Source organism: Tachypleus tridentatus, chromosome 8, assembly GCF_004210375.1.
Source record: "Tachypleus tridentatus isolate NWPU-2018 chromosome 8, ASM421037v1, whole genome shotgun sequence".
In the NCBI taxonomy this organism is placed as follows: Eukaryota; Metazoa; Arthropoda; class Merostomata; order Xiphosura; family Limulidae; genus Tachypleus; species Tachypleus tridentatus.
In genome coordinates this window covers 126,651,013-126,675,718 of record NC_134832.1, presented here as the reverse complement: position 1 = coordinate 126,675,718, position 24,706 = coordinate 126,651,013, and the positions used below count along the sequence as shown (strand labels likewise).

The window sequence follows — 24,706 nt, the reverse complement described above, 5'->3', positions numbered from 1 at the left end:
ACTTTCTTACTTGCTGCGGTTTGTTGACAAAAAGAAATCATGATAGCGACTTAAAGGAATGAAATCAAAACTGGCGGCCAGTTCTGGCTTACTGCATTGTTACATGGGTGTTTGCTTTAAAACTGAATCAAGAGTTTGCATCCGATGTCAGTATATAGCTTTTTAGAACTCGCAAGACTTGTCCATAAAGGAGATTCCCGATCACAAGGAACGATGACACGGGACCAAAGATTTGTACATGAAAATGGTCGTCGAACGATACTATTAACGTCTCGCATAATCTAACTTGTAAGGAGTGATCTTATATTATGTTCAACAACAATGCTAGCCTGCCCTTGAAATAAACGTACATTGAAATGTAGATATGCAAGTATATCCCTAACAAACGTTAGCTTACGATCTTAGGCAAGATGAATACTTTGCAATCCAGATAGCATGTTAGATCATTAAATTTCTAATATGTATAAAAACAAGCTGGAATTGTGAAGAACGACATACTTTTGCAATTTCTTTTGGCATTGTTATAGATAAATAGTCTTGGACGTTCACGTATATATAATATGGACTGTTCTTTTTAATAACTATTGACTAAACAGTTTAAGTTCAAAATACGTTCATGACTTAAAACTTAAACGTATTGTGATTGAACACAATGGCTATCGATTTTACTTTTACACAATTCTTGTAAAGAGTTTGGCGGGCATCGTTTTAAACATTTAATGCACGTATTCTATATCTTCGCGTCATAAAGGTGTACTGTATGTAACAAAATGTTCCTTACCTTGTGCAGAGATGGATGGGGCAAGACAGAAGATGCTGAGAACAGTAATAAACAGGTTTATTTTCTGAGTTGCCATCTTTGTCATTTTGTTTCCAGTATCTATTTTCGAGGTGTTCCAACTTCCTGCAGAAAAATACAGCACTTTGAAAATTAGAGAAACGTCCGACACCACTTTCTATCTCATCAGTTTCATCTTCCAGAAATTATTTTCTGAACAGTTTAATCATTTCTCACCAGTTTTTGGTGAGTTACAAAATTCTAATGACACTCTTTTGATTTAATTTTCAATTACTTAAAAGCATTTATTCGGATTTCTTATTGTTTTCGTTCTTAAAGGTGAGAGAAACGCTCCATGTGGCTTGGATCTGCGAAACCCGCTCTTTGCGTTTGCGCCGAGCGACGACAGCACGTGAAGGTCGTTTCCTGTAATCCTTGATGGAAACCTTCCGGGCAAACTAACGAGTCGAGAGCGAGCTGGAAAGCTGTGATCTTGAAACTAATTTGTGTCACGTGATACCACGTGATACAGGTGGCGGTATTTGCAATTTCGTTTTCGAGTTAATCAAAGCTTCTCGCACAACTTAATAGGCGGCGCGCGCGTTAGAGGTCAATATCCGCTTGAACGAAAAAAAAAAAAGATTCGTGCCCTTTGGCTGCTACAGGACGCAGTCAAGCAACCGAGAATTCATTCTCAGTACATGATTGAAGTTCTGTTGTATGATTGGAAATGTGATTCCAATCACCCATAAATCCCCACAACTAGTTACCGACAGGTCATGTTAACTGAGTATCATACCATCCATTCCACCATTATATAGCGAAATACCCACTGTAATAAAATATTTATCCATTTACTGATGTTATTAATGAAAAATTAAAATTAAAGAAGCCAACATTCGTGGGTGAATCAGGCAATCCCGACATGACCAATTTTGATACCAGAAAACTGAGAAAATTATATTTCCATTTTGGACGTGCAAGAAGGGGTCTGAATTAAACTCCATGGTGTTGAAGCAAGGCTAAATAATTGATCAAACTCCCCAAAATTATTTGTTTACGTATACTTTTGAACCCCACTGAAATAACCAAAAGGAAACGTATCTAATATTTTCTTTATATTTGTCGGACCTATAAAAAAGAATGTATCTTGCACTAAATTCCATTAAATTGCTCGAAATACGACAAAATAGTTGTCAAAAAAATCTCAAATTGTTTTGTGACCTCGTGGTCCTCTATAATTAGTAAAAATTGAAAAGTCTACCATTTTTGTTCGTCAAAGTTTTATAACTATAAATACATCACTATATGAAATCTCATGCAAATTGATCAAAATCTGATTAAAGAATTGACCAACAATGTCAAAATTAAACTTTCTTGAGAGTTCTGATCCCATTAAAAAAGCTCAAAATGAGCAAATTCAACGTTTTTATAAATGACAATGTTTTGGAGACATGAAAATTAATTTGTCCCAATTTTCATCTTTATTGTTGTTAATATTATCGCACGTAAGGTTGTGAGTAGATTGACCTTCACACAAGTAAAATATTTTAAAAAGGCCCAATAAAAAAAAAAGAGAAATATTACAGGACGTACTGAATAAAAGATATCTTATCCAGTTAAGTCAGTCCACCAAGAAACGGATGAATGTCGGTCGATTGAAAAATGCTTGGAAATAGAAACGAAATATTATAAAACTATGTATATTCTGGGACATTAATACACCAGTCACTTACCTTTGTGTGCGAGATTTATAGATTATGAAAAAGTATGATTCTATACGACAGTACAATATTAAATGCTTTAGCTACGATAGATAGTAATCCAATATACATCAGTATCTTAAGATATACATATAAATACACAGATGGAACAGCAAAAATATATCTTGATAAAGGGTATCATCTGTGATAAAGACGGGTGATCTAATATCTTCGAAATTTTACAGCAATTTTGCAAGAAATATTTAGACAAATCGAGTTATAGAATGGAGGTATAAAAAGAGATGGTGAAATATTAAAAGACCCGAGGTTTGCAGATGATGTAACTTTTCTTTTTTTTACAAATTCAACGAGTAGGATAGAAGCCCTATCAAATATTTGAATGTCAGTAGCAAGAACAAATTTAACACATGTAAGGGTAATCCAAATATATGACCAATTATCATGACAGATGACATCAAAATTGAGAATGAAGAAATAGAGTGTGTTAAAATAAAATATTTAGGACAAACCCTCAAAGTATAAAACACACAGAGGAAGAAATTATGATAGGAATAAAGACAACATGCCCATCTTTTGGAAATGTATGAAGTAATTCTAGAAGATCAAGGCAACCTCATTGCTGTGAATGAACAGATGATGAATGGGTGTATCCTACCAATCTAAAGATATAGAAGCCAAACAAACACAAACAAAAAGATACAAACCACATAAAGAACTATGGATAAAAAAAATACTTTATATAATACTATAAGACAGATGGAGAAATTACAGAATAAGAAAAACAACAAATAGCAGTAAGGCTAATTTTAAGAACTAAATGGAAAAAGGGTGTCTGTTGGCCATAGTTTTCATGACCTTGGGTGATGCGACAACCTCATTAACATATTAGTGATGACCTTAACGAAGTTTAACATTTTATTGTTATTATTGTTTGAAAGTGTTAGTTGTTTCATATCGTTTCTTTGCCACAATCATCACAAAAACACGAAAAACTAAATTGTCAACATGAGCTTTAAATGGAGGGAGAGGTGCCAAGAGTTTTTTGTAGTTATAGATGAGATTCACCATCAAGTGTTGCACATCAATGAACCTCATGAATCATCATAGATGAAATACCTAGGACAAAAAGATTACGAAATAAATCATGAAACAACGTGACTCGCAGATTTCATAAACAGATAACTGATTATATAAGTAAGACAACTTATTTTACATTGACACTAACAAAGGTCGTTGTTAAATCAAAATATCCCAGTTTCAGTTACGAAGGAATAAGACCAAATAACACTATGTAACACAAATTTTGTTCCTGGATAGTATGTGTTATTTCTTAATTGCTTATGTTGTAAAAGTACAGAAAATGTCCATTATTCCCTTCAAACTTTGCTTTTGTGACTTGGATAATGAAATTTAGAAATTAACCTATTTTATATGAAAAAAGAGGACAGATTTGCACATTTTCATAAGATCTGAATAAAACAACGCATAAATCAAGATTTACATGTATTTATACTAAAGTTATACAAAAATAAACAAATATGTTTAGAAGCGAGTAGTTTTTCGAGATTTGCGACTATAAATCACTTTCACGTATAAGCCCCGAAATACAGTCTCGGCATTCGACTTTGTTAGTTCAAGATCACCGATTAAGTCATTGAAGTCTCTCTAGTTGGGGTAGTATGGGTTTCTCTCGCCAGCTGCACCTCTGAAATTGTAATCTGGATCTTCAACGTCTGCCTCCTCTTCTAATTTGCTGCTCTCTTCTGAGGATGGCTGCTTTCTCTCTGACGGAGTGGATACAGGGAGCTAAGGGCAGTTTGGCACTGGGGCGATGGAAGGTCCGGATACATGATAGTAGATGCGTTCTTGCCAGGCCGACGTTTGGAAGGGTCCACCATACAGAAGTAGCTATTGCTTGAATGGTCAGTGGGTTCACGCCAAATTCTTGGAATAGAGAACTTCATGGCTCTCTTTTCTTTTCTGTACCATCTTGCAAAAAGAGCAAAATAAAATTGTTAATATGAAGAATAAATTTATTTTATCCACAACTAATGTGCAAGATATTCATTCAAAATATTTCATGTGGTATTTTCTCTATACTATTGGAAATTAAATAAAGATTTAAATTTTAAAAAGGTCTAAAATTTGTATAATGTAAAATCTTACTATTCAGGCAAGCAAAAAATGTCCGTCTTACCTTCTAGAGTATTTTGGTGGTTTTTTTAGTTCTCGCAGGTAAAATAAGGTGCTCAGGGTTTATCTTGATCCCCGACAGACATGTTGAAATATGATTTGTAGGCTTCACACATTTTAGTAGATGCTGTCACAGAGTACGTTTTCGCTCTTGTCTTGATAACTTTGCCACATACATAGCAGAATGCGTCTGGAGCATGCTTGCAGCTTCTTGATGCCATATCTGATAAAGTGAGATAGGTCTATGTGTTCACTTAGGCAACTAGAACTATACTGAAGTGGTGAGCCTTTGTACATATATTACTATAGAAAGTTCTAGAAAATTCTAAAAGGTTCTTGAAAATTCTCGTAAGTTCTACAATATTCCAGAAAGTTCGAGAAAATTCTCTATCAGCTACTCAGCACTGAATCTATCTGGAATGAACTGGAAAAATGAATAAATTTGAAAATTTCATTACCCAGGTCACAAAAGCAAAGTTTGAAGAGAAAAATAGGTCTTTTTCATTTACTTTAGGCATAAGCAATTAGGAAATAACACTTTCTGCCCAGGAACAATAAAAAGTTAAAATTTTGTTACATAGTGCAATTGATACATTACGTGCCCAATAATTACACGAGTCCATTCATACTCACCCATTCTTTAACCAACACGTAAAAACCTTTATAAAGAGATCTCAGTAAGAAAGAGGTTCTTGTTAGATAAACTGAAAATTTCCATTATTAATTTAAACCCTAGATCTCATTTGTCTAGCTTAACATCCCTAACTAGACAGGCAATATGGTAAACAGTATATTTCCTAGCCCTTATAGTAATTTGCAAAAAACAGAAAATCCAGAACTACAAGGGCATCAGTTTTGGAAGCTCCAATCAGATTGTTTGGAGGTTTCAGAACATTGTCTTTTATGGTGAATGTTTTAACAATCACGCGTCGTTGTCGCGCTACGGGTTTCAAACAAGGTCATTTGTACTGGACCTCTAAGGACTGTTTGTCTTCTTATCTCTGTGTGTGCAGATGTTGCCCATGATGTGTCCAAGACACGTCACGAACTGATGCATTCCAAATATTTCAAGGCGTTACGGCAATAACCGAATGAATATGCCATGTTTTGTTACTTTGATGGTTCGATACGGAGTAGTGAAGGTCACACTTATACCATTGTTACTAGTGAACTACAAAGAATAAATAGGTAATTTAAAGTTTGTTAAAAAAAACTGCTAAGCCTTTTTTAGTGTCTCATCAATACGATAAGATCGGCCATTAAGATTGTTGATTTATGTTTTTAGGCCCATGGACATGTAGGGTTAAAAAGCATGGATGTTGCAATGACTTCCAATCAAAGTTTGGCCTGTAAAAGAAAATTCTTGATGTATAATATTCCAAAATGTGCATGAAAAAAACAACAACATTGCTTCTAACAACAAGTCAAATTACGTAAAAAAATTATTTTAAGGACAGGTCACTTTTACCTCCCTTCAAAATAACCCGCGCCATTTTTAATCACATTTATGTATAGTGCGTATTGCTGCTTGTTGAAACAAAAAATAGAATAAATATTTCTAAATCACCTGTTATTTTATTGAATTTCAATATTATTTACACCGAAAAAAATATATTTTTCTTTTAGATTGTCAGTTATTGAGATATCTTCATAAATTAACGAAATTTAAAAACAAAACGGTGCGTGTTATGTACACCCGAGAAGTTTTAGTTTATTTAGAATGTCGCGTAAAGATAACTGGAGAGTTGTATACACTATACGTCCCTAATTTATTAGTGAAAGACTAAATGAAATTCAGCTAGTCAAAAATATCCTACCCTCCACAAACACATTATTTATCAAGGAATAGCGAGTAGGATTGACTATCACATTGTAACTCCCCACGTCCGAAAGAACGAGCATGTTCCCTGACGGGAAATCGAATCCACGACTTGATGAAAGAAAACAGTTAATAAATGCAGGCAGGGGCTACAAACAGGTAAATGTAAGGTGATGGTAATCGCCAGTCATCTGAAGAAAGATAGTTTTATTTATACCTATGGCTTAACAATGGAAATGTCGCGTGGCGTATGACGTTAGCACTTTCGAGCTTATTCCTACCTACACTGATTATTTATGTATTCACTGACCGAGAAAAGTCATTCTCACTTTCTACGTCTGGCATTTAGTCAGAGCTTACGCGAGGTTTAACTTTCTAAATACAACAACAAAGCAATATCGAGAAGTACAATAATCTGTGCGTTTTAAACAAAGTTACTTCTGATCGCTATTACCAAGTTGAAAGATGTTCTCGTCAGCTGAGCTATGGATTAGAAAATACGATTCAACCAGTGTAGTAACAGAAGGAAAACATACTTCAACAACACGAAGATCCCGAGTGGCAACAGAAAACAAAACAATCTTACTTCATAAACACGCACGAAACTTTGAAACAATAATGAAAGTACAGCTAAAATAGTCATACGAAACGTGTAAACCACGTATGAACAAAATGTAACATCGGTTCGTTTGTTAAGACAAAGACCTGAAGATCAGATGATTATAGAGTTTCTCTGTCGTCAAAAAGAACAACTGTGATTATGAATTTACTGTGTAATACAATTAGAAGTGTAATGTTACATTTCAAAATCCCAGAAGCAGCAAAATATAATGTCAAGGAAACAGTTTATCATCACTTAAGGTGGTTAATTTACAGAAATAATACAATAATAATTATCAGAACCAACCATGATCTCACGAGTGACACCTGATGACGTCAATGCGGCTTCGAATAAATAAATGATCATATAAACATGAAAGCCATCGCAAGTTTTATTGTTTGCGAAACGAGATAAATAACCAGTTTAAAAACTCCTTACCAGAGGCACAAAAACCAATCAGTAGCTACCACCGCCTACGATGCTACTCTCATTGGAGAATACTGAAAGTCTCCAGAGCTGAAAATGCGTGTTCCGTGGCATAGGGTGGCTCCAACCATGGACCTACCGATGCATATCCCGTCGCTCTAATCGTAAAGACACGCTTGGCACATAAACACAAACATTAAATCTTTCTTTTCTTTATTTTGATGTTATTTGGTAATGTAGCTGATAAACACAAGCACAAATTCAGTATACAAGATTTTTCAAAACTCATATTTAGGCGTATTTGTGTGAAATCATCGTCCATTTTTTTTTAAGAAATACGTTTTTGACTATTGCCTCGTATCTTAATATTGTGATGTTACATGTGGTAAACATTATAAAAATATAAAATCTCCCATCTTTACAGATTATTTATAAACGAGTTTTAGAAACTCAGTTGCTATTGTTTGTTATTAAAACACAAAGCTATTCAGAGGGTTGTTATGAGCTCTGCTCACTACAGGTATCGAAACCCAGTTTATAGTAGTGAAAGTCCGTAGACATACCAATTTCACTGGGGTGGAGTGGGAGATTTAGAAACTCAATGTATGGCTTGAGCCAATGCAAACATCAACATGAAAGTGTGAATCAAAAACATAGAAGACAAGTCATCAATTTATAAAGTTTAACACTAACTACAAAAACTGGTCAAGAAATACTAAAGTAAGATCGAAATCACAATATTCCTGAGATAAAAGTAAAGAAATAATGTGAACTGAGTAGCAAATGTTATATTAAGTAAAGTAAGCGAATCTCTAGGAGGGAAAAAACATTTATTATACTTATAACAGAATCGACTATATCTCACTCGCTTTATACGCCATCTTTTATTGACCCTAAACTGTGTTAGTAAACACGAGCTGCAAAATAAAAAGCTTTTACTAAATACAAGAAACTACATGTTAAAGTAGTTCACACTTAAAATGTGAAATCAAGTCCTTCAGAAGTTAAACAGTACAATCTAAGATAGATAGGCCTATTCAAATTCCGAGTTACCAGAAATTCCAGCATTTTAATCGTGTATATCTACTGATGATAATGGTGCATGTGTCGGCATTTTAAGATTTTGTCTGGAGCAGCAAAATAGTTAAAGTCAACCTGCCTGGAAGATGTGAATAAAACGAGACATTAAATCCTCTTTTTCAGGATTAAAAACACCAAATCCATATAGATTCAAATGCACCTCTTTGGGTTATCTATGACACCCATATTTCGAGAGAGAGAAAAGAAACTGTTTTGTTTTGTTTTGAATTTCGCACAAAGCTACTCGAGGGCTACCTGTGCTAGCCGTCCCTAATTTAGCAGTGTAAGACTAGAGGGAAGGCAGCTAGTCATCAGCACCCACCGCCAACTCTTGGGCTACTCTTACCAACGAACAGTGGGACTGACCGCACATTATAACATCCTCACTGCTGAAAGGGCGAGCATGTTTGGCGTGACGGGGTTTTGAACTCGCGACCCTCAGATTACGAGTCGCATGCCTTAACCCACCTGGCCATCCCGGGCCCGAAGAGAAACGAAATATTTAACTACGCTGATCCCTCTACAGACTAAAAGTTAACTTTATTCTAGACTTAAGTATATTTGTCTGGTACTTTTCGGCACATTTCATAAGCAAGCGTCTTGTTTTCTGGCACCAAGAAATGATTTCCTTCATGTTTTCAGTTCTGGCTTTCCGTGTTTTGGAAATTTCAGAACTTTTGAGAAGTCTCCAGTGTTTTCAAAATGCTTTTGTTTTTCAAGTGCGACTGTTCTATGAATGTATTAGTACAAAATATGCTTAAAATTATCCAATGTGGGCGCAAAACGCAAAGTATATTCATGTAAGTGCCACGTGCAATGAGGAATAATAATCTACATATGTCCACCAGGTTTCACCAAAATCCGATCATATTTGACTTAGTTATGGAGAAAAAATAGTAATAAAAATCGGTCTCCATGTTAACAGGGAGAATATTTTTTGTTGGTTTTCGTAACCTCGTCTCTCCGAAAATTAATCAGTTATAAGATTGGATCATAGGCTAAGTGTACACCAGTTTTAGTACAAATCCATTCAGCCGTTTCCAAGAAATTTTAAATGACCCACATATACACAGTAATGAAAATATCATTCCCGCCTATTTTCGGTGGCAGAGGTAAAAAGAAATGGTATGGAATTTCGAAAACAATTTTGCTCCCCTTTATGGCCCGGCATGGCCAAGCGCGTAAGGCGCGCGACTAGTAATCCGAGGGTCGCGGGTTCGAGCCCGCGTCGCGCTAAACATGCTCGCCCTCCCAGCCGTGGGGGCGTTATAATGTGACGGTCAATCCCACTTTTCGTTGGTAAAAGAGTAGCCCAAGAGTTGGCGGTGATGACTAGCTGCCTTCCCTCTAGTCTTACACTGCTAAATTAGGGACGGCTAGCACAGATAGCCCTCGAGTAGATTTGTGGGAAATTCCAAAACAAACAAACAAAGCTCCCCTTTACAAGGTTTATTTGGATTAATAAATGGAAGGCAGGAAGGAAAAAAGCTTAAGATTTCAAAATTCATGTTTATAACTTTAAGTCCGTAGAAGTTAAATTATCGAAGTATTCCACTCACTCATGTGGTGTTTGACCTTAAAGGACTAAAAAGTCCACTTCACTCTATTTTATATAAATAGATTTGTCAAGTTAATACACTATTTATAGAATAATTTTTAATCCCACAGCATGATACCTTGATTACTAATAGAGAAATGATCAGATTAGATGATGTATTAGTATATTCAATATATAAGAGGAGTCATCCAACATCCTAACTGGACTGATCTCATGCGAGGTCAGGTTAGGTTAGACGTAAAGCCATGTTTTACAGGTGGTGGTAAATCAGGCGAGTAGCCTTGTTCATTATTTGCTTATATTTTATTATATATATACACACACACACACAGACAAACAAATCTCCTTGTACAACAGTTATACAAGTTCTGTTATTAATATATGTCACAATTTTCATATAATGTTGCATGTCATGTATCATATCATACTGTTTTACAATATACAACTAAAATGTCTTTTGTTGTGTTACCTACGTCGTATTTGGGTTTGAAAAACTGACTTTTTCTAGCCACAATTGCGACTTTTCTTTGACTTTATTGCCGGCCACCGAATAAATACAGATTTGTCGCATGTAATTGACTATTATAGGAGGCAAAAGCTTGGTTTGTTTGGTTTTGTATTTCGCACAAAGCTGTTGGAAATTAATGATGAAGCGTTATTCTACTCTAGTGGCTCAAATATCATAATGTACTGAACTTGTTTGATCAAGAACTTGACAATTGTCAGCCACATTAGCTATCTATACAACTTAAAATGCACATTCCTTGATGGGGAAAGCATTAGATGTGAAAATTCTCTCCTCCCAAAACTTTAAAAAAACAGATATTGTTTTTGCTTAAATTGATAACGTAAAAATACAACTAATACTAAAAAGCTTGTAGTTCTAACATCGAGCATCAAAGTATGCACGCTTGATTAGAATACTTCAAGTTAATGTAATTGAAGTAATTTAACGCACAAATTCTCAACATTGTAAGCGTTTAAAACCTAACTACACCCTAGTAGCTCAGTCTGAGGGCTTATAACATTAAAAATCGAGTTTTGTTACTCGTGATGGACAGAATGCAGACCATCTAGCCACTCCCCGACCTCAGTACACCAACACAAATGTGTCGAATTGCTTCTTAACTTTTAGTTTTTTTTTAAACTATAAAAACAACTCAATCTCTCAGTCAACAAGAGGCGTTTCACTGAAAGAGGACAGAGAACCCGATATTTATCCGATTTTCGTGAAACGCGCACAAGGACAAGATGTGAATTTTACAATTTAGTTTCCAAACTGGACAAAATCTGACGAGTTGTGACTGACCGCATCATCATTAGAAACCCCATAGCTTGTTGCAGATCAAGTCCGCTACTTGACCCATCTTCTTCACCCACAGTTATATCTGTGACTATAGCCTAATACATCTACAAAACGTAGCTTCAAGCCTCGCTGACCCTACTAGAACTTCGCTAATCTTTGGCAGGCCATCATCAATTACCATTATTCCTTCAATTACCTGCAACTCTTCCAAGAAACAATTACATATTTTTTTTTTAGTCCTTGCTCTGTCATCTCAAAACGCTACTTCACCTTTGTCTGAGGGAGAGATCCTGTATTATACATAATAATTACTTTGGTCCCCAGGATAATTCTGAAACTTGCGACCTCAAGTTGAGAATTTGTGGCTCATTGGATTTTCATCACGTGTATATTGTATACTTTTGTAGGCAACTTAATTTGAAGCATAGACCCGACACTTCATGGAATAAGAGATATATATCTCTTATACATGAATATATATATATATATGCATGAAACACAAGTTATTCATTTACACCCGAAAGTAGTGTTTTTCACAACCACATGCTCAGAATTTCAGAAGACAGTCTGGCTGTTTATAGTCACCATACCAACTGGTAGATTGCCCTTTACACATCTATCACTCTCCCTCAGGAGCTGGCGTCAGGCACAGTGCAACACTTCTACTCGACAGCATGTATCAGAGCGTTTTCAAATTTAATAAAATACCAGTTATACGGTGTGTTTAAAACGTACACATCTTTAAAAGGCTTATTATTTACATAATATACAGCAAATGTTTTTATTAATTTATTTATTTATCCATGTCGGTAGAACATGAGGTGTGTAAAGCATTATAAAAGTTGATATTTTAGTGCAGTTAGAAACATAGCAAATTACATACGTGCGTTTTTAAAACCTGTTTCGATGTCAGCCATTTTTATATAGTATCCTGTTATTATCCTTGTAGCTTAATTAATAACAGAAGTTGAGTTGTGCTTTTCCTTTTGGAAATATGTTCACATTCAATTTGGTACTAAGATAAGTATCTCAATTAGTGCTGCACCTACTTTATTTGTTCAAAATAATTGGAAATTAGGTTTTGAGTAGGAGATCTTTACACTTGTGGTGATGTCACACGTGACATTTTGACAGGACTCCAGCATTATAACATTCAGCAATACATCATTAAATTACTGTATGGTCATATGCAAGTAATCGTTAGTGAATAAATGTACCGATAGGTTATGAATTGTTCTCTAATCAGACCACCTGTAATTAATAACTGGGTAACATGGTCTTAAGAATTCATATCTGTAACGTACTTGTTGAAATAACGCACTGAGCCGCTGTGTCATTCGCTACTGAACAGCTTAAGATCCGTTAAATGTGGTCTTAAGATTACCATACTCTCTCTCAAATTGTGTAATAAATAATAATGCAGTCTCAGTGTTTTCAGCTTTGAATAAACCAAATTATTACAGCACCTGTTCGAGAAGAAAACTTAAACCTTCGGCCAAAAACTGCAGTCGAAAACCGGAGAAGAATTACAGATAACCGACCAATCCGGTGTTTGGTCTTTGTCGACAACATTTGTCGATACAGATTTCAAAATATATAATTATTCCGTTCAAAAATAAAACGTTTCATTTGCATAACAAATTTCCTGGGAGTTACGTGCAGATGAAGTTTAGATCGACTTACAGAAGTTGTGTGCAATTCAGTTTAGGATAGATTTTCCAAGAGAACTCAAGTAGACAATATCACGATATTAATTAAGCACGTGTGACCTAGCGTCATTTTCGAGGAAAGCGCGAGGCCTCGCTGGGTCACATGCGCTATAGTCTCGTTGACATGAATTCCTCACGAAACCCGTTTTCTCTTCTTATTCTTACCAATAACCTTTGTACAAAAGAGAACCTCAGCAGCGTGAGTTTTCCATGACTACTTCGTATTAAATACATAGAAATACTTATTGTGTACCGTAATGTTTCATTGTCAAACACACCGATTAATTACATTTCATTCTGAAAGCTTCATTATTATTCCCAATACTAACCCTAACACCCACTACATGAACAGAACAGTTCTAGATATTTTTAAATTCTCTGTCGATATTTAATGATAATAATTTGAAGTAACAAACTATTTTAAGCAGTAACCCAGAAATTTGTTAATATACTAATAACAACCAGGATAACCAGTACAGCTGTACGCCTTCGAACGAGTAACCCGTTGCAGTTAGAACATTGGTACCTTGTTTGTTTTGGAATTTCGCACAAAGCTACCCGAGGGCTATCTGTGCTAGCCGTCCCTAATTTAGCAGTGTAAGACTAGAGGGAAGGCAGATAGTCATCACCACCCACCGCCAACTCTTGGGCTACTCTTTTACCAACGAATAGTGGGATTGACCGTCACATTATAACGCCCCCACGGCTGGGAGGGCGAGTATGTTTGGCGCGACGGGGATGCGAACCCGCGTCCCTCAGATTACAAGTCGCATGCCTTAACACGCTTGGCCATGCCTGGCCCGCATTGGTACCTTTATCATATTTTCTAGTACGGTGTCTCATTTAACATAGGTTATAATCGTAAGGCTTAGAACGGGGTTTTCTTCCATTTTCCATTACACAGGTATCAAGTTTGCTAGAAAAAAAACAAACGACCTTTACACTTCGGACTGTGAAGGTAATTTTTTTCTAACTTTAAAAAAAATATAAATATAAACCTCTCAAGTATGCACTACAGGTTTTGAAAGACAACAACAAAAATGTTCAAGTGGTTATCGTACAAAAAATATTTAAATTCACCTAAAATAACTTTCAAAGTAAGACTAGGAATGCTTGCTTATTTTAGAGCAGAAATGTATGGACAAAATATTAACAGCAGATAACAAACTTGTGACCTTCCACTTAACTTAAACAAACATTACTTTTCTTCGTCACCTGGACTGGAGTTACAAACTTTTATTAGAAGCTTACATCTCGAGAGAACTTATCTTGTAGAACATCTACGGATTACAGACGACATCCAGGCTACCCTGATGAAGACGACAGCTGCGTTTCAGGTGCACGTTTTAAGAAAGTCGTCTTTGCACTCGTTGGCCATGTGGAAATTTGGACTGTGGTTAAATATCGCAATAAGCACTGGGAAGTCTAACTACTTCCGCATTCGCAAATTGAAATGACTACATAAAAATATTTACCCAAATTTGGCGTTAAAACTATTCAAACGATTCCCAAAAATTTCCGCGAGTTGTAACTTGTATTAATTCTTAAAATACCAACAAATGAAAGTCATTATTGAAAAGACGGGAATTTGTGACGCTCTAGTTGCGTAATGGGTTTTGAAACAAGTCAGCTTCAGATTATTACACCATTGTTACACAATGGAAACAAACATACTGTAGACGTAAATTCGTTTTGTAGTCACTGAGCAAAAACATTCACACGTTCATTAAGGGGTAGTTTGAACTGACCTTCCCTTGAACTCAGGCTTCGAAATTTAAAAAAATAAATTGTAATACTGAGTTCATATTTCAACATCAAACTATACTTGTTGAAACAACTGTATCTCACCCAAGGAAATTCTTTGCATCTTAAACAAAAAAGATTGCAAGGAATTTGGTTCTTATAAGATTAATACCATTGAATGTAATATAATAAACATGACACATGCAAAACATTCCATTGGGAAATTGTCTTGTTGTAGTACGAACGGAAATCAGTTGGAAACTATAGCCTGTAACGTTCAATTTTCCCATAAAACGTGACAGTTTCATTTTCTTATTTTATAACTTATACTGAAGTTGTTTTATTTATTCCCGAGATTGCGAAAGTTACTTAACACTAGAGGGCATTCTAGTTAAGCGCTTATATCCGCCATTATATTTGGCTCTCAAGATAAGAAAATGTGACCGTATGTTTGTCATTTTAAACGGATGCGGACCATTTTCAGTAGAACAAGAAATAACAGTCTACATATATCACAAAGTTTTATCAAAATCTGATTACTTTACTTTTGACTTTTAGTGTGAAAAATCGGTCTCCATGGTAACAGATGGGGATTTTTTTTTTCCTGACTATCTCCAAAACAAATCACTTCTGAGGTGATACAGTTTAAATGTATACCAATTTTCGTTCATATCCATTCAGCCATTTTTGAGAAATCTTGCTGACAATCATACGCGTACAAGGGTTAAAATATAACCTCCTTTTATCTTAGATAAATTATAAACACACAATGACACTTTCTATACCTAAACAGGTTATCTTACTATTTATTTTGAAAAGAAAGAATGGTAAAAGCTGATCCTAAGTTCAAAAGGTTACTTCTGCTATGTTATGGATAATACTATTTACTCACACATAAATAATGTAAATCATCAGCGCGTCTTTTCTGTTAAAATTAGAAGTTCATTAATTAAGCATAACAAATAAGAAGCTTGTTTTGTTTGTTTGTTTTGAATTTTGCGCAAATCTACTCGAGGGCTATCTGCGCCAGCCGTCCCTAATTTAGCAGTGTAAGACTAGAGGGAAGGCAGCTAGTCATCACCACCCACCGCCAACTCTTGGGCTACTCTTTTACCAACGAATAGTGGGATTGACCGTAACATTATAACGCCCCCACGGCTGGGAGGGCGAGCATGTTTGGTGTGACGGGGATTTGAACCCGCGACCCTAAGATTACGAGTCGAACGCCTTAACCCACCTGGCCATGCCAGGCCCCAAATGAGAAACAGTTCACACTGAAGCACAAATACATTTGAAGGTTAAAGACTAATATTGATCTTAATTTACACCAAGAACTTTGTATATATCGCATTACGAACGTTATAGATCGAGAGGGCACAATGACTGGAAAAGACAAGCTGAGCTCCAGTTAAAAAGTTATTTTCCTAAAGCGGTGATTAGGAGAAGTGTATTGGAATCGAGGAGGTTTGAAAAGTAAAAAAGGTGTCAACTTCAAGAGAAAACAAATCCTTTGTTGTCTGTATGTTAAGTCAATAAACTAAAATTATACTTACTAGCTGGGGTACCAGCACCGTGGGCGGAAGTTATGTAAATTCAGGGTCAATGAAGGGTTATCTTAGGGCACGAATAGTTGTTTTCTTTATATATAATTAAAAAAAATTAAAACAACAAAACAGAAAATATGAAACCGTGAAATTGCATGTATCTCCACATTTACCTAATAAACTTTCATGGCAAATTTGGTGTGGATCTATCCACAGGGGCAAAGAAGTGATAACAAAACCCAACATAAACACTCACAAAACAAAATAGAAAATTGAAAAGTTCTGTATTTCCCCCCATAAACTTACTGAACAACCTTATCAATTTTGGTGAAAATTCATGGACACCCTGCAAAGTATTTACATGGAGATACAACAGACAGTACTATTGTATTTATATAGATGGCGACATTGCATTAAGTGCGTGTGTGATGTATTCTTGACTTCATATCTCCACCCTGAGTAAGGAGAAAAATAAAGTTCTTCGTGACAAAAAAAAACAACAACAAACGGAAGCGAAACGAGAAAATCGTGAATATTGCAAATCCACGTGAACACAGGATAAAAATTTTGTAAAATTGTGGGTTGCACATTGCGTAATAACAAACTTTTTGTAGCATCATATAAGCAAGAGTTCACTTACAGTGAAATAAGTTCCAAAATGAAAAGGTTTTGCTGACAAGAGTAACAAAATCTTGCTTTATAAAATCCAGATCTGAATAAAACTTAGCTAGTTTTAGAACTAACGTGCTAGCTTTATCCATCAACAAGTGCATTTTAAAGAGGTTGAAAGATTGACTTATACGACAAATACAAACAAAAAATATCTATCAATAACTATTGAAAAGGGCGAAAGTTCAAAATTTTAGTAAGTTAACGTAAATGCTTGAAAGTTATTTTTTTAACACATTTTCAATAAACAGCAACTGTATCTCATTACACATCTGTTATATGTTATTTCCTTTGAGTTGCCTTTTTCAACTGTTATTTACAACAAATTTTATATTCATTTGAAATTTGTTAATTTCGTGATATTTATGCTGTATACATCGTTCTTTCGTTTGTGGGTTATTTTAAAATTATTTTGTTCTGTCCACATACACGATAAAAACTTAATGCATTTCTTCAACTATTTTACGAGTTTGAGTAATGTGTAACTTGAAGGCTACGTTTCACAGTGACATTAACTCAGTAGCTGCACGACACTAACGCAAAGTCTAAACAATAAACTTACTTGTACAACTTCACGCACTGTCCTGCTCACTATAACGGCTTAATACTTCTCAGAGTATGGTATTTTGAATCTGTTCACGTGTATACTGGAAAATTTGATGCTACGATTTAAAATATTCTGGGAATACTTCCACAAACTTAATCTCAGCATAACGTATCCTTTTAACTAAAAACAATTATAATATAAAAATATAGTATATAAAATTTGTTCCTACCTATTTTCTATGGTGAAATAGTTCAAGTACCCCTGACCTCGAATAGCAATTTTTGCACTAATCACATTTTATGAACATTAATTAGTAATATAATACACTAACTTTAAAACAATAGTACCAATTATCACTAAAGTGCAGAGTAAAATCAAGGATTTTCCTAACTCAGCGTTTGGCTTAAAAACAGAAATATCTATTCATAGTAATTAAATATTGTTTATTTTAAAATGAGCCACTCGCCTCTCTTAAATAAATGAAATAATAATAATCGAAGTTTAACGTAAGTTGTCAATCTTACCTGGAAGTAAAGACAAGACGAGGAATCTAACTACCCTACTTGTTCACAGCCTATTTCAACACATACACAAATAACTATGACCTGGGTTCGATTTCAAATACAGTTGCAAGAAATTTTATCCTACTTGACCTTGCGGTCGTTCACCTAGAGCTCAATTAGATAGTTTTTACTCTAAGAATGCATGAAGTGCGTAAGTTCGTATGGCCGCTGGCTCATTTTTGAAGCTTTTTCACTTTCTGTGTGACCCGTCATGCCGTTAGGGGGCGAACATCACCCGTAACTAGATTTACCAATGTTAGTAATGACCGACTTTCACTTTTTTGTTGTTGTTGTTTTCGAAATTTTTAATATTACATTTGAAATTAGGCCAATATTTTGTTTAAGCAGCAGAATTTTACGAATCTTTATTAGAGTTAGCGAATTTGAGCTTAAAACGAACGGTTGTCTTACTTTAAATAATAAACGCTCAACATGTATATAACTGATTAAAATGATTCATATATGTGTTTAAAAATAAACTCGAGGAAGATAATGATATTGTTAAGCAAAATCACATTCAATAGCTGCTCAAAAACAATCTGAAATAAAATTGGAAACTTACCGATCTACAATAATAAAAAGTTCAAACTGTTTATTGCTCTGCTACAATAGAAAATCGCGCAGGTTCACGAAGTCAAATAAATTATGAATAAAACCACCCAGTAACTCAAGCGTTTTTTAAAGATAGCCCATTCTTTTATCGGGATTGAACTGGAGGGGTGACAGCAAGTCGAAGTTATTACTCCCTAATAGATAGAAAATAAAAGAACGCAACCTGACAGTGACGTATAACTACTTCGACTCCTCGTATGATTACAGAAACGTCTAAAAGCCCGCCGACAAGGAAGTGTTCATTCAACACAGGCCATAACAAAATGAAACGACTTCCACACCTTTACTCTAACGCCACATTCTCAACTTTCACTCTAACGCCACATTCTCAACCTTTACTTTTTACTGATTTTCTCTTTTTCTTACAAAACTCGATTTTTTAATAATACCTGAACTATCTTTTCTGTCTCACTTTCTAACGTTAAGCAAGAACTTTGTGTTCATACAAGATATACTTAATTACACTCCATAGACATGCAGGCCCGGCATGGCCTAGCGTGTTAAGGCGTTCGACTGGTAATCCAAGGGTCGCTGGTTCTAATCCCAGTCGCACCAAACATGCTCGCCCTTTCAGCCGTGAGGGCGTTATAATGTGACGGTCAATCCTATTATTCGTTGGTAAAAAGAGTAGCCCAAGAGCTGGCGGTGGGTGGTGATGACTAGTTGCCTTCCCTCTAGTCTTACACTGCTAAATTAGGGACGGCTAGCACAGATAGCCCTCGAGTAGCTTTGTGCGAAATTCAAAAACAAACAAACTTTTATCTGGACTAGGGAAGGTTCGGTACGTTGTTGACACTGTATGACCGGAAAATAGTTTATATTAGTATATGAGAGTTATGTTTTATACCCCACACCCAAGTACAGCCTCTGACCTCTTTCAAAGCCATGTCCATTGTAACAGATTTACTGTTATACATTTATTTTAATATTTGTGTTTGTTTCAGTTATGCATGTGACGCATATTGCTGGATATGTATTGCGCAAGTTCTGCTTATTCTCTAAATTTGTAGAAGATTCTCGAGAGCAAAAATCAAGAGTATGTGGTTTACAAAAATAACATGGTGTTTTCGAGCGTTGTTGAACGTTCTAGAATCTCGCGTGATTCGTGTAAAAGCAGCTAGTCGAGAAACAGTAATAGAATATTGTTTTGTTAGGCATAATCAGTGTACTATAAGCCTCGAAAGCTATAATTATGATTAACGCTTATTAATCGAAAAAAAACTACATATTGGACTAAGAACGTTTATAAATTTCAAACATTACAAACTGTTCAACTTCATTAATTTAGCTTCGGACGGAAGTATTTCTACAAAAGCATTGAATATCTTCGTCGGTAAAAGTCAGCTTGCAAGCGGTGTGAGGCCAGTAAAGACCTAGCTAGCATTTACGTCAGGTGAAGTGTATCTATCTGTGTATTTGTTTTTGTTTTTGAAGTTCGCGCAAAGCTACACGAGGGCTAGCCGTCCCTAATTTAGCAGTGTAAGGCAAGAGGGAAGGCAGCTAGTCATAACCACCCACTGCCAATTCTTGTGCTACTCTTTTACCAACGAATAGTGGGATTGACTGTCACATTATAATGCCCCCGCAGCTGAAAGGGCGAGCATCTTTGATGCGACGGGGATTCGAACTCGCGACCCTCAGATTACGAGTCAAACGCCTTAAACCACTTGGCCATGCCGGGCTTCTAACTGTGTATCAACAAAAAAGTAATTTGCGTCTCGTGGACTTGGGCAATTGATAAAATATTTAGTTCTAGACTAGGAAGAAGACTGAATATTGTTTGAGAGTGTGTTTTCTTATAGTAAAGCTACTTAGGGATATCTGTTGAGTCCACCGAGGGAAATCGAACCCCTGATATTAGCGTTGTAAATCCGTCGACGTATCGCTGTAACAGCAGGGGAGTTGTGACCTTGTAAAACTTTATTATATAAATAATAGTAAAAACCTTTGTAATAAATTGTATCGTTTTTTTATGTTAAGAAAGAAAATTGTGTGTACCAATCTTGTTGACAAATATCATAAATTTAATACATATTAACATTTAAGTAACTTAAAATCCAAATTAAATATCCTGCTATTTGAGATCATAATAAGTAACATACGTAAAATAATAAATCGTAGTAATCATCGTTTCTTTATTCGGTTTGTGATGCAGTCGTTAATATTGGGAACAATTCCAATGAAACGTACAATTCAACTGTTTTAACCAACTAGGTGTTTACTGACACGAACACCCTTTTTAATGAACACATAATTACCTACCTAGTGATATACTTAACTGCTACCAGTAGATGACTTATTCTGATAGTTAAAACAAATGTTAACTGAAGAGAGTTGTTAATGATTACTTTCGTCATGCATGATGTAGCTTTCGAAGTTAGGCAACAGATCATTTTTATAGACGTTTTTTCTGAAAATAATTGGTCGCGTTTGCAAGGAGTCTGTCTAATAATGATTGTATAACTGTATAACATTCCAGAAATACTGTTGATGTTTTTATGGGGACTCTGAATGCAGCTGAAAATAATAAATTTTGTGCTGTTTGTAGATTAGGTTTAACTAATGAAGGAGATACAGGATGTTCGGAAAGCCACTGTGCAGTTTTGTAATCAGCATTCATTCAGTCTATTTCAAGCCAGCAACTGATAGCGGTGTTTAGAAACAAAATAAGAAGGATCCAAGCCTGTATTGATGCCAACGGGGGTCATTTTCAACATTGTTTATAATTGTCATTCATATTTATCTCCTGTATTCTATATTGAAACATGTCTGTTAATAAATATACAAGTGCACAGTGACTTTCCGAACACCCTGTATATTTCTTAACGCATGGCTCTTATTCTATAACTGGGCGTATGCATGTTGTTTATATTTTGGTAATATTATTTGCTGTTGTTTCTCTGTTTTTACGTGTTAGACTCCTAGAACAGATACCGCCATGCTCTTATTCTGATTTCGTATGTGTTTTGACCCGTATTAAGTTTGGAGTTATGGATCTGATCAAAACACTTCGCTGATGTGGCAGTCTGGAATGCTGAAAAAAAAAAACCTACATTAGTCTATTTCACAGCCTTTAATATCAGAGTGAGTATTATGTGGCAACGGGACGCGAACAGTGACTCGAATTCATATTTGCTAACTACTACGTCATGTCCGGCTGAAGACAAACGGAAAGACGGGTAGAAATACCACAGATAGACAGACTGACAAAGATATGTATAGATATCGTACTCGATATATTCTGCAGGTTTTATGGGTCTAGGGAACTCAGGACTGTGGTTCTGAGGTAAACTGGTTTACCTTTGCAGTCTTATTTGTAAAATCATTCTATTTTACCCCCTGGCTCGTGAAGCTGGGGGCCATCTGTCTTGTTCGACACGTTTAGTTGACTTTGTTGTTAGTATGGTATGTGATACAGCAGTCGGCCTTGAGACATTGTGGTAGATCTTTCGGTCACTGACCTCTGTCACTGAAGTTCAACACACAAACACAAGACGTAAGTTAAGGTTTATTTTCAGTTACAATATAACTGTTAACAGAATGCAGTTTATGGTTATTCTCACACATTTAATAAACCAAATTGGATTTAACGAATATAAGACAGATATTGAATTTGTATGCATGATATTTCTACATGTCATACGGTCTCTCGCTGGTGCAGCGGTAAGTCTCCGGATTTACAATCCTATAATCAGAGGTTCGAGTCCCCTCAGCGGATAACTCGATGTGGATTTGATATAGAAACACATATACTTATAACAGTATCATATTTCAAGTGTCTATGAATTACATAAGCACTTTAAACAAATCTATATATAATTGTCTTAAAACATTTCACCGTAAATCTACATCACGGGATAAATCAAAGTGAAGAACTGTAAGCAGCAACAGCTTTTAAGCTGTTTTTGTTCAACTGAATAGTGCGATTTGACAGTTATTCTCATCATGAACTGAAGGCTTCACGTTTTATTGTGATAACGAAAGACGAATCTGAATTACTGCATTCACAATTTGGGCTTGTTAGCCAATGAGAGTTACTCTCGATAAACTAGGCTATAGGACTCTAGCAGTTAAAATTCAGCTTTTGTTTGTTTTTAATACAAAAAGTATCAAGAAATAACAAAGTTAAATACGTAATTTTAAAATAATGACGACACAAGGCATAAGGATGTACGAAGGCCAGTTTTAAAATGATGACTACACAAGGCCTAAGGATGTACGAAGGCCAGTCAGGCCATGGCCTAACCACTTTTTAATGGCATATGTGGCTGCAGATTGTGTACTAAAACTTGCTTCTTTAAATTCAACACCTTAAGTTATATGTATACAATAGTTGTAGTTAGAATGGTTCTAGATTCAGTTGTATAGCATTGAAGTTTCAATGGCCTAACCATTCAAAAATTACTTTTTATATTGACGCAATGTAACAGGTACATTTCTACAAAGCAAGTACATAAACTATGCAAGATAAATACTCAATTCCAAATCAAATAAACAATGACTGGAGTTAAACTTTTGTTTTGATTTGTTTAGTACTTTCGTTGTAAGATCCTATATACGTATGCAGTGATTAAAATCAAAACTTAAAGGTTAGTATTTAGTCTAAGTATTGACTGTTGTTCAGATTCACCAATTAAAGCATTTTATTACTTTAAAATAAATGTGTTTGAAAAGGGTAATGTGATCGTGTGAGCGATTTGTTTTAAATTCCGAAATTATATGTTAATGTTTGTATAGTTTTTAAACTAAAGTTTGCTTTTCAAGAGCGTCAGTTTATTTATGTATTCAAAATAGACTGATCACGAGATGTGTAGAGAGGTTTTTTTGGGCATATAAATGCAGAAATCGTGAAGTAAATACATAATTACACGAAATCAGTACTTCCGGCCTTGGCCTGGCATGGCCAAGCGTGTTAAGACGTGCAACTCGTAATTTGAGGTTCACGGGTTCGCATTCCCGTCGCGCCAAACATGCTCGCCCTTTTAGCCGTGGGGGCGTTATAATGTGACGCACAATTCTACTATTCGTTGGTAAATGAGTAGCCCAAAAGTTGGCGGTGAGTGGTGATGACTAGCTGCCTTCCCTCTAGTCTTACACTGCTAAATTAGGGACGGCTAGCGCAGATAGCCCTCGAGTAGCTTTGTGCGAAATTCAAAAACAAACAAACTTCCGGCCTTCTCTGTCGGCTTGATTCGGTAACCCATGCAAGTAAATGAAAAATCACGAAAACCACAGATAAACTTCCTTAGTTTTAATCAAAACGTGAGCGTCGACTACCGTATAAGGCAAGAGAAAGTTAACAAATTTCTGACCACCTCTAGGTTATTAAATCTAAATGCTTACTCAGATTGGACTGAAAATAGATAACTACATAATTGCTAGTCTGCAAGATTCTCGGTAAGAACAACATTTTCTCAGAATTTTATAGGCATGAAATCCAAGTGTCAGTGTCAAAGGTCGTCTACGCGCCCCAGGCAACAGTTCACAACATAGCAAGAATCTCTGAAAAGCGGCACGTATAGAAGCTGTTTTCATAACATTTCCTGCAACCATAGCACACCTAATATAGCTATATAATGAAGCGTGTGTTTATACTATTATTCCTAAAGAGATATAACAGTAAAGTCATGGGATTCAGCATCTATGGATATTTGTGTGGTCGAACTGTTGAAACAATTGCTGAAAAACGTTCCTATTCGTTCACTGGATTTATTATGGAAAGTACGGACGGGAACGGCGAGTTTTGGGAGTCAGAGCCGAGCAACAGCGCTTTTTTAAATGGAAACTACACTGCAGGATTATTGTTAAGATGCACAGTCGTTAGATAGAACATG

The 24,706-nt window shown here is 35.6% G+C and overlaps 1 protein-coding gene across 7 annotated transcripts in view; it reads right to left on the bottom strand.

The window, feature by feature from the left end:
- The window catches only part of LOC143223443 (uncharacterized), a 73,892-nt gene that overhangs the window by 24,514 nt on the left and 24,672 nt on the right, over positions 1–24,706 (bottom strand). Inside the window, exons 1-3 of one of the 7 annotated variants that reach the window (XM_076451439.1) lie at positions 18,222–18,439; positions 17,713–17,797; positions 782–904 (exon numbers count right to left, since the gene is read on the bottom strand). In XM_076451439.1, coding sequence (XP_076307554.1) covers positions 782–866 — 85 coding nt within the window. In that variant the 5' untranslated portion in view covers positions 867–904; positions 17,713–17,797; positions 18,222–18,439. Of the gene's footprint in view, positions 1–781; positions 905–1,073; positions 1,246–5,328; positions 5,473–14,445; positions 14,730–17,712; positions 17,798–18,221; positions 18,440–18,822; positions 18,842–24,706 lie in introns of those variants that run through there. The other 6 variants (XM_076451442.1, XM_076451438.1, XM_076451440.1 and 3 more) reach the window with 6 other exon arrangements.